The following is a 10,371-nucleotide window of genomic DNA, read 5'->3' as shown; positions in this document are numbered from 1 at the left end:
ACTCATTTTAAAACCAATTGAACTCTTTCCCTGCCGTTCCCCGCAATCCATGTTATCACTGTTATACGGTAGGGGGCGCTGTCTTCTGAAAGAGTCGTGAATCTCTGGATTAAAAACACAGGCGAAGAATAAGCGATAAACGCATTGCTTATGCACATGTAAAATAACGCAATCATCAACATTAAACAGCATATAAATCAAAACTGTCTAATGTTACTGGGGTGTGTTATTGATGAACTCCATCTGAGGCCACGATTCGGACAAATGCAATTTTCTCAGCTTTTTTGTTCAAAATGTTGCTTATTTATGAAACTTACCCACATTCAAGTGTTTGTTTGTTTGTTTGTTTGTTTGTTTGTTTGTTTGTTTGTTTGTTGTTGAAAAGCAGAGGCTCTGTTCTTTCTTTAGATATATGACATGCTAACATGTTTACATTACAGGCATTTTCTGTAACGCTGCTTCGAAACGATATGTATTGTGAAAAGTGCTATACAAATAAATGTGAATTTTATTTAACTGAATGTTCAGATATTATTATCAGATATATTCAGACAACTAAATATTCTGGGGACCAAGTGAAAATTATTTGTTTTTAAATGCTGGCACTGGCTGGCAACTTTTCTTTTTCTTTTCCTTTTTTTCGCTGGTGGGGAAAGTGTTAAATTACATTTTGCCAAGAATAATTAGTTAGCATCCCGCTTTTATGATCCCGAGACACTACATGAGATATTTGTACTATTAAAAATTCACACACCGGAACCATCAGTTTCAGAACACATATTCAAACACATTTCAAACTATACATTATCTGTAAAAAAATGGACTTGCATCAACTATCCATAATCTGTACAGATTTTGTACATAATCTGTGGTTAACCGCCTGCTATCACTCCTCGCACACAGGCCTGTTTCAGAGAGCCATCGCTCAGAGTGGTTCAGCGATCTCCAGCTGGTCCATCAGCTACCAGCCCCTGAAGTACACCAAGATCCTGGCCCGGAAAGTGGGATGCACGTACGGGGAGACCGCAGACCTGGTGGACTGTCTCCGCAGGAAAAATTTCCGAGAGCTGGTGGACCAGGACATCCAGCCGGCGCGCTACCATATCGCGTTTGGCCCCGTGATGGACGGAGACGTTGTGCCAGACGACCCCGAGATCCTGATGCAGCAGGTGATCCCCAGAGTCATGTCGTCTGTCATCCGCTTAGTCTAGTACACATTTCCCACGGTGAATCGACACTTTTCAAGCAAATGTTGTTCGGTTAAACACCCAAACTACCTTTTAAACCAAAATCTTAGTGAGGAAAATCTTCAAACTCTAGATTTTAAATGGAGCCTGTCTGACCAGATCTACTTTAGTAACTGCAGACATGTTCTGTGAAAATCATATGCTTTTGATATGCAGAATGAGGTTATACAGTAATGTCACGTATATATGTGATTCAATTAAAGGGATACTTCCCCGATTAGCATTAAGCTTTGTATCAGTAGAAACCCGGTAGTATTTTCGAGTGACCGACTGCTTCCCTCCCTCATGTCCCCCTGAGACGAGAGATTTCTGTATTGTGTGTCTGGAAAAAAAACTCAGATGATGCAAAAATCGTCATTTAACAACCTGCCTATAGGGGGCGGGATCTCACTCACAGAATGTACAAATAGTATTTATCAACTAAATCGTCACGGAGACTCGCGATAAAACGGCGTCTTTTCAGTTTTGAGTCAACTAGTACTTCCGATACTGGCCTCTGTAACCGGTAGGCGTGGCGAACAAGTGCATTCTGGGAGTTGTTGTCTTTCATCCACATGAGCCAAAAATAATTTTTTTAGTCATGAGCTTTTCTCAGTCTAGAAGGCTCCAACTTCAAAAATAATTTCACATTTCTACTATATAAATGATCCATTTTAAATACACATTCATCTTTCTCCAGTGGTGAAATATCCCTTTAAGGACTCTGAAATCTTAAAACTGATGTAGACAGTTTGATATTTTGTATTATGGTGATGATGTGATGATAATGACATGTTTTATTTTGGCAGAAAAATGTGTGCCAAGCTTATCAGATCAATTAACTTTGAATTCATAAAACTAAATATAAAATGGCCTTTTTGTAAAAAAAAAAAAAAAAAAAAAAAATGTATTGCCCACTGCTGTTTTTGCATTTCCATCATATCTACATATAAACATTTTTGGAATAAACTGGTTTTTTTTTAAATAAAGGAAGAGATTAGTTTTTTTTCTTTGTTTTTTTAAACCTAAGGATTTTTTTTAATCTTAGGGACAGGGAAATTTCTCTGACGTTAACACATTTTATAAATGTTTTAAAGTAAGAAATTGAGTCTATGTAGGCGACATGCCTCTCACATAATATGCATTTGAAATTCTAGCTAATGTAACATTTTTAAATTAGGATTTTTTTTCCGTTCTAGGAGATAGAAAAGTTCCTCTTAATTGAAGAGTGTATGTTTCACATGTTTCTGTGATGGGGAGGTTTAGGGCTATGGCTTGGGTTAGGCCATAGTAAATATCATTATCCTGATACAATGAGTCTGTTCAGTGTCCTCACTAATATAGTGAAACAATCAGGAATCAATCTGGAGGTAAACTCTGTCTCCACTAGGGGGAGTTCTTGAACTACGACCTTCTGATCGGTGTAAATCAAGGCGAGGGTCTGAAGTTTGTGGATGACGGCGGCACTGAGAGTGAAGAGGGGATCTCGGCTGCAGCCTTCGACTACACAATCTCCAACTTTGTGGATAACCTCTATGGATACCCTAAAGGTAGGCTCTTTTCTGAGCTGGCCTAATACAAGGTTCTTCATATTACTTCATATTAAATTGTGAAAAAACGAATATTCTGATATAAAACATGAAATTAAAGCCTATAATGAGGGGCAATACAACCTTAAATTACTGTTACTGAAGCATGTAAACTGCTTCCTCTTGATTTGGTGCTGTTGTTAACTTGTTCCACCAGAGGGCGATAAAAGACAAGCAATGATATAATATTTGATGTCAAATGGAAGATTTTATGCCTGGTATTTAATGTTCCTATGGATGTGACATATATTTTAAATAATATGCATTTATGGACATTTTCGAATTCATTAGGCAAACATATACATACACACATTAAAATATGTGAATTTGCCAAATGCTCAGTCACTGAATCAATGTTTTCATATTTTCTACTTTATTCCTGTCTGTCCGTCCCCCATTTTCTTGTCTGCTTTTTCTTCACTCTCTGTGTGTGTGTAGGTAAAGACATCCTGAGGGAGACTATTAAGTTCATGTACACAGACTGGGCGGACCGAGACAATGGGGAGATGCGGCGCAAGACTCTGCTGGCATTATTCACTGATCACCAGTGGGTGGCGCCAGCCATCGCTACTGCCAAACTCCACGCGGACTATCAGTCTCCCGTCTACTTCTACACGTTCTACCACCACTGCCAGACCGAGACCCGGCCCGAGTGGGCAGATGCGGCTCACGGGGACGAGATACCGTATGTGTTCGGCGTGCCCATGATCGGAGCAACTGACCTCTTCCCTTGCAACTTCTCCAAGAATGATGTCATGCTCAGCGCTGTGGTCATGACCTACTGGACCAACTTTGCCAAAACCGGGTGGGGTTTTTTTCTAATTTTATTAGTTTTTAAATTCTAGTTTTTAGAATTTTTTATTTTTTTCTAGTTTTAAAAATATCTATCTATCTATCTATCTATCTATCTATCTATCTATCTATCTATCTATCTATCTATCTATCTATCTATCTATCTATCTATCTATCTGTCTGTCTGTATGTCTGTCTATTTCTATCTGTCTATCTATCTATTTGTCTGTCTGTCCGTCTGTCTATTTCTATCTGTCTATCTGTCTGTCTGTCTGTCTGTCTGTCTATCTGTCCGTCTGTCCGTCTGTCTATTTCTATCTGTCTATCTATCTATTTGTCTATCTATCTGTCTGTCTGTCTGTCTGTCTGTCTGTCTGTCTGTCCGTCTGTCTATTTCTATCTGTCTATCTATCTGTCTGTCTGTCTGTCGGTCTATTTCTATCTGTCTGTCTAAGTGTCTATCTGTCTGTCTGTCTGTCTGTCTGTCTATCTGTCTGTCTATCTCTTATCCATCTGTCTGTCTATCCATCTATCTGTCTGTCTGTCTGTTTCTATCTGTCTGTCTATCTGTCTGTCTGTCGTCTGTCTGTTGTCTGTCTATCTGTCTGTCTATCTATCTATCTATCTATCTATCTGTCTATCTGTCTGTCTGTCTGTCTGTCTGTCTGTCTGTCTGTCTGTCTGTCTGTCAATTTCTATCTGTCTGTCTAAGTGTCTATCATCTGTCTGTCTGTTTCTATCTATCTGTCTGTCTATCTGTCTATCTGTCTGTCTGTCGTCTGTCTGTTGTCTGTTGTCTGTCTATCTCTTATCCATCTGTCTGTCTGTCTATCCATCTATCTGTCCGTCCGTCCGTCTGTCTATTTCTATCTGTCTGTCTATTTCTGTCTGTCTGTCTATCTATCTATCTATCTGTCTGTCTGTCTGTCTGTCTGTCTGTCTGTCTGTCTGTCTGTCTGTCTGTCTATCTATCTGTCTGTCAATTAAGCGAATTGCACCAGATCGTACAGATGTATTTCGGTTTATCGCCCTAAATCAAATTGAAATTATCTATCCAGTTATAAAATTGCACTTTTATAGTGTTTTGAGAATTTCAAAAGCATTCACACTTTGGCTCTGAAAGTCTCACATCCTCAGTGTGTAATACATTAAAATACCCTTTTGACAAAATTATCTGTTGTGTCTAGGGATCCCAACTTGCCTGTTCCTCAGGACACCAAGTTCATCCACACCAAGCCCAACCGCTTTGAGGAAGTGATCTGGACCAAGTTCAACTCTAAAGACAAGCAGTATCTCCACATTGGCCTGAAGCCTCGCATCCGGGACAACTACCGAGCAAATAAGGTTGCCTTCTGGCTGGAACTGGTTCCTCATCTCCACAACCTTCACGAGGAGGTCTTCAGCACCGCCACAACCCGACTCCCTCCGGGGACCGCCCGAACCCCATGGAAGGGCCCGGGACCCCGTACAACACGCCATCCCATCCCAACCTTCCCTTCAGAGCCGGACGCCGATAGTTCAGAGCCGCCTCGATTCCCTCCCTTCCCGAGCGACACCCGGGATTACTCGACAGAACTGAGCGTGACGGTCGCCGTCGGTGCGTCGCTCCTCTTCCTCAACATCCTTGCCTTCGCCGCGCTTTACTACAAACGTGACAAACGGCACGAGATGCGACGGCACCGGTTGTCCCCGCAACGAGGCGTTCCCTCTAATGACTTGGCACACAGCCAGGAGGAAGAGATCATGTCCTTGCAAATGAAGCACTCGGAGCACGACTCCCACCACGACATGGAGCCATTGCGACCGCATGATATTTTACGTCCCGCATGCCCTCCCGACTACACGCTGGCGCTGAGGCGGGCGCCCGACGATGTCCCGCTCATGACCCCTAATACTATCACCATGATTCCTAGCACCATCACCGGCATGCAACCGCTCCATGCCTTCAACCCCTTCCCCACAACCACCGGGCACAACAACACCTTACCCCACCCTCACTCCACCACACGTGTATAGTAGCGCCACCGAACGAGAGGACTAGCTCTCATACGTATCCAGTTTTCTCTCTCTGTCCACCTTTTCAAGCTCCTGAACTTCAGATGCTCTCGGTTACGCTGCCAAGAACAGCGACAGGGAATCCTGTTGCCGTTCTTATAGACAAAATCAACGGTTTGGTAGAAGTTGTGCACACTAGAGGAGCTCTGTGTATAGACTCGACGGTGAGCAACAGATTCGGCCGGCAGTGACAAGCCATCGGCCTCGTACTCGATTCAACTTGCTGTTTGTTTTTCCACAATGTCCTTAAAAAGGAGGGGCGTCGATGACTGACTAAGCTGATCTGATGTCACGAGGGGAAATGATGAATCTTTTTCCCACTAAATTGGCAGAGTGCAGATTTCATCCATCCCTTTCTTTTTACCATCCTTCTTTGTTGCTCCATTACCAGCGAAACGCTCTGTCCGAATGTGATCTGTGTCCTTGGATTATGTTTTACACAAATCGTGGGGGCATTCGATAAGACAGAAGCTGGATATGTTGTGTTTACCTGCAGTCTTGTGTCGAGTATTAAGTCATACCTTGTAACAGGAGACACAGGGAATGAGAGAAAATAACAGCGTCTGACAGACGGCGAAAACAAAAAGTGCCAACCTCCTCTCTTTTTCTCTCGCTCTGCCCTGTCATTTTATCACACATATTTGATTTTGGCAACGTGTTGTTTCTTAGGAAGATTTTTTGTATGTATAAATATAAAGACAAATATATAAAAGAATGATATAAATATATATTTACATGGATTGCTCTGGGGGATCTATGCATGAAATATTTTAAAGCACCAAGAAGGACACTGAGCTGTAAACTCCCACAGCATTTTGCTTTATTTGCTTTTTTTTTTTTAACTTTGCTTGCTTAAAATGGTTGCAGAAACTTCTCCCCAGTGGTGTTTTCATCAGCATTACTCAAACTGTTACGTCCTCCTCAGTCTGACCACTCTATAGGACACATCCAGAAAGAGATATATTGGCAATATTCTTTCAAATGGTTATATATATATATATATATATAGTAGTTGGTGCTATTATTTGACCATCAACCATGTAGTGCTCTACCAGAGCCATCTGTGATGGTCCGGACATTTGCATAAATACTGCAAATGGCGAATGCATATGTAGCTTTGCATCTCTTTCATGGGCCTGTCACCAATATTCAGCTTTTATTAATATGATTTTTCACAGAGACAAATACAAATGATGGCCTCAGCCCATCTCTCTCTCTGTCTCGGCCTCTCTCTTCTATCTCTGTCCTTGCTCTTTTTGGTTCTACATCATTTGGTAATTTAACAACCCAGATTAATCATTATCTTTTTTGTGTATTGGTGCGTGTACACACATGTTTTCTTGCCAATATGCCTCTTGCCAGGTGCCCTGTACATTTGTGTTAATGTAAATGTGTGAGATAAAGAGTATCTGTGACAGAGGCCCTGTTTACACTTGGTAAAAAGATCGATCGGATCACAAGTAGACGAGTGAGACACATTCCCGTTTACTGGTGTTTTAATCCGTCTCTTTTGTCCACTTTCAACCACTTCTGTCCTGATTTCTTCGAGGGGAGGGTCTATGGCCGGGTGAATGTATGGGCTTTTTCAGATATTTCGATCTAATGGACAGAATAAGCCTGCACAACATATGAACGCGACTGGAGACGACAGAAAAACACACGGTGAGCATCAGCTTTAGTTTCTGCTCTGACAGACACAAGACCAGCCGAACGCTGTGAGTGTCCAAACCAAACTTGGGTCTTCAGCCGAAAAAGTTTACATGCCGTCTGTCTAGCCTCTTCCCATAATGTTACGCATTAGTTCAGTAGACGGAGAGAAGACGGTCTTTTGTGGCTGTTTGAACACATTCGACCACATGAGCGTTTACACTATGAAAGCAATCCGGTCGAATGTGTTTTCTACCTCTGGAAGGGGTTGAAAGTGGACAAACTGAAAACGTTAAGACCCGTTTACACCTGCATTTGGCATCCGATCGGCCAAAACGCAACGTGATATCAGGTGTAAACAGGGTCACAGAGGCACAAAGAAAGAGAAAGCCTCAATCTTCATAACACAAAAATCACATCTGTGACCCTCTGTCATTCCTACCAGGCTTTAGGCCGTTTCACATACAAAAGAGTTGTATGTTGTGCTATAGGAAGAGGCCGGAAGCGCCTAAGCACCTCATAATATCAGTTTGGTGTGTTTACCCACATCTCGACATATCACTCTTCTGTCTGCACTGCAGTGCACACTTGACCTTTCCGGTTATGACAAGCACAGCAAATAGAGGTCGCGGCGAACCAGATCTATATAGACTAATTTGACATGATTGTTTCATGTTCAGGTTAACGAACGCATGGCTCAGAAGCACTGCGGGATTAACACGATCACTTCTCAAGTTCTGTTCATGCCTTGTTAGTCTTATTTTTCTGCCACTGCTGTCTGTGTCACGGGAGGATGCCGGTTTGTGTTCGTCTCTCTGTTGGCTCAGTGTATCGAGTCTGAGAGGACCACAATATTTCTCTCAGCCAAACACAGGACCATCATCACGGAGCAAGAACTAATGCTGTCCTAAAACATGAACAGACTCAAGCTGAGGGAGCATACTGGAGGTTTAGTGTGTCATAAAAACAGGACTTTATTCTGTGTTGTGGACTAATGGACGACAGCAACAACTGGACACTAAACAACGGGAGACTGTACCAAGCTTGAGAGCTAGACTGGACCTGTGGATATGTACCATCTGTGGACTTTTGTGTGGTTGTAGGTATATCTAAACTCCATTTTAAACAAACTATGAGGAGTCGACTAGAGCTGCGTACAAAACAACCTCAATTCTAATAATCAATACTGTTTTAAGAGATGAGTTGAGACTCTTTGGTTCTTTCTCTTGTTTGGTTTTGTACGCTCAACCACTAGAGTGTGATGTTGTGGTACATCCAGAATAAAGACTCTACATCCGTTATGAGCCATTCATTGGGTCTTCAGTATAGGCGTACAGTGAGAGGAGGATAGATAGATAACTGTACATTTTTAAGTGTGAGAACAAATCAACTGAAAATATTTGTAAATATTCAGTTACTTGTTTAATGTTTTTTTTTTCCCCCTTTGTTTTGGTTTTTTTTTCTGGTCGAATGAAATATAAGATACTCTGTGACCAGGACAACAGGTGCAAGTTGTAATTCAGCCACCAGCAAAATTGATGAATCCTATTGTTTGGAGGTTAAATTCACTTTCTGCTGCTTCATTTGGTTTTGGGATTTGTGTATAGAGGTGATTTATTGCTCTTGTATTTGAGCATAGAGATGATTTATCATGTAGCATTTCAATGTCACTCATATTTCTGCACAAGTATGACCAGCTGTTCACTTCAGATACAAATCTTTAATATGGAGATATGGACTGGAAGCACTGGAAACCATGGTGGTTATGAGAAGTATTTCATCTGCCATGAAATTGTTGTAGCATTAAATTCTTACCAAAATTCAACCAGGATTCATTAAATATCTAAAATAGGTGAAAAGTATTATTTTGTGATTACATTTTTACTACACTTAAGTATATACTATTGTTAATGAATTGAGCGTATAGAAAATAATGGCAAAATAAAGATGGCATAAAGAGCGCAAGAGGGTCTCAATATGTCAAGCCTGGTGGTTTAAAGATTACTGAATAAATGAAGCACATGTTATTTCTCTAACAAAATAAACATTTGACTGGGTCCTAAAGCAAATTTACACCTGTTGCCCTGTTTTACTATATGTTCAGAATCAGAACGCCACACTTGATGAAGAATAAACATGTTAATAATGGATTAAAAAAAAAAAAGAAAAGGTAAAAATATATAAATAAGGTGATGATATTTCTCTTTATTTAGAAGTTATTACACACTGTATGCTGTGACTCTGATCTGGGGAACATTAAAGAAATTCATAGCCAGACATCAGACTCTGTTTCCTTTTAATCAAATTACTAATCATCGAAATGACTCATTTAATTGGAGGTAGTGCATTAATTAACTGCATTAAATTGCTGTACCTGAAGTGTAATTTCCAACAGGAACCTTGATGGACAACAGAATGGTCAACACACTATCAGGAGATCAACATCTTCAGCTATTCGCCACCCATGATTTGTTTGTGTCGCAAGTGCAAATGAGAAGCAAGGTTGATGGATAAACATAAAACTGTTTAATCAAACTATTTTATTTACTGTTAATTGAGAGGCATGTATTACATGTGATTATAGATGTGCATAATTCTAGATCCTTTTTGGCTTAGAATAGACATTGAGCAAAAATGTTTATTTCAGTGATTTAAAAAACAGGCCATTAAACAAAATAACATGTAATTTACTAGAGGTTCTTTGTTTCGGGCTATTTAAAGTTTATTAAAATAAAATTTTCATAATATTTAAAGGGATAGTTCACTTTATTTTCTTTATTTTCTCACCTTATTTCTTCTGCTGAACACAAAGAAAGATATTTTGAAGAATGTCAGTAACCAAACAGTAGTCTGTACCCATTGACTTCCATAGTATTTTTTTTTCCTACTATGGAAGTCAATGGGTACAGACTACTGTTTGGTTACTGACATTCTTCAAAATATCTTTGTGTTCAGCAGAAGAAATAAATTAATACAGGTTTGAAACAACTTGAGGGTGAGTAAATGATGACAGAATTTTAATTTTAAAGTGAACTATCCCTTTAACTTGCATAATTCTAAGA

General features: G+C 40.3%; 2 protein-coding genes across 3 annotated transcripts in view; one reads left to right on the top strand and one right to left on the bottom strand.

Moving 5' to 3' along the window:
- Window positions 1–9,864, top strand: part of nlgn2a (neuroligin 2a) — a 245,553-nt gene extending 235,689 nt beyond the window's left edge. The window contains exons 7-10 of the mRNA XM_079638797.1: window positions 904–1,169; window positions 2,617–2,776; window positions 3,254–3,620; window positions 4,795–9,864. Of these exons, the coding sequence (XP_079494923.1) occupies window positions 904–1,169; window positions 2,617–2,776; window positions 3,254–3,620; window positions 4,795–5,623 (1,622 nt within the window). The 3' untranslated portion in view covers window positions 5,624–9,864. The remainder of the gene's footprint in view (window positions 1–903; window positions 1,170–2,616; window positions 2,777–3,253; window positions 3,621–4,794) is intronic.
- The window catches only part of tm4sf5 (transmembrane 4 L six family member 5), a 367,250-nt gene that overhangs the window by 264,468 nt on the left and 92,411 nt on the right, over window positions 1–10,371 (bottom strand). The window lies entirely within an intron of this gene.

The sequence above is a fragment of the Phoxinus phoxinus genome (genome assembly GCF_949152265.1).
Source record: "Phoxinus phoxinus genome assembly, chromosome: 2".
NCBI classification, from domain to species: Eukaryota; Metazoa; Chordata; class Actinopteri; order Cypriniformes; family Leuciscidae; genus Phoxinus; species Phoxinus phoxinus.
Note: the sequence above shows the minus strand (reverse complement) of the source record. Positions and strands in the feature narration are given on the sequence as shown.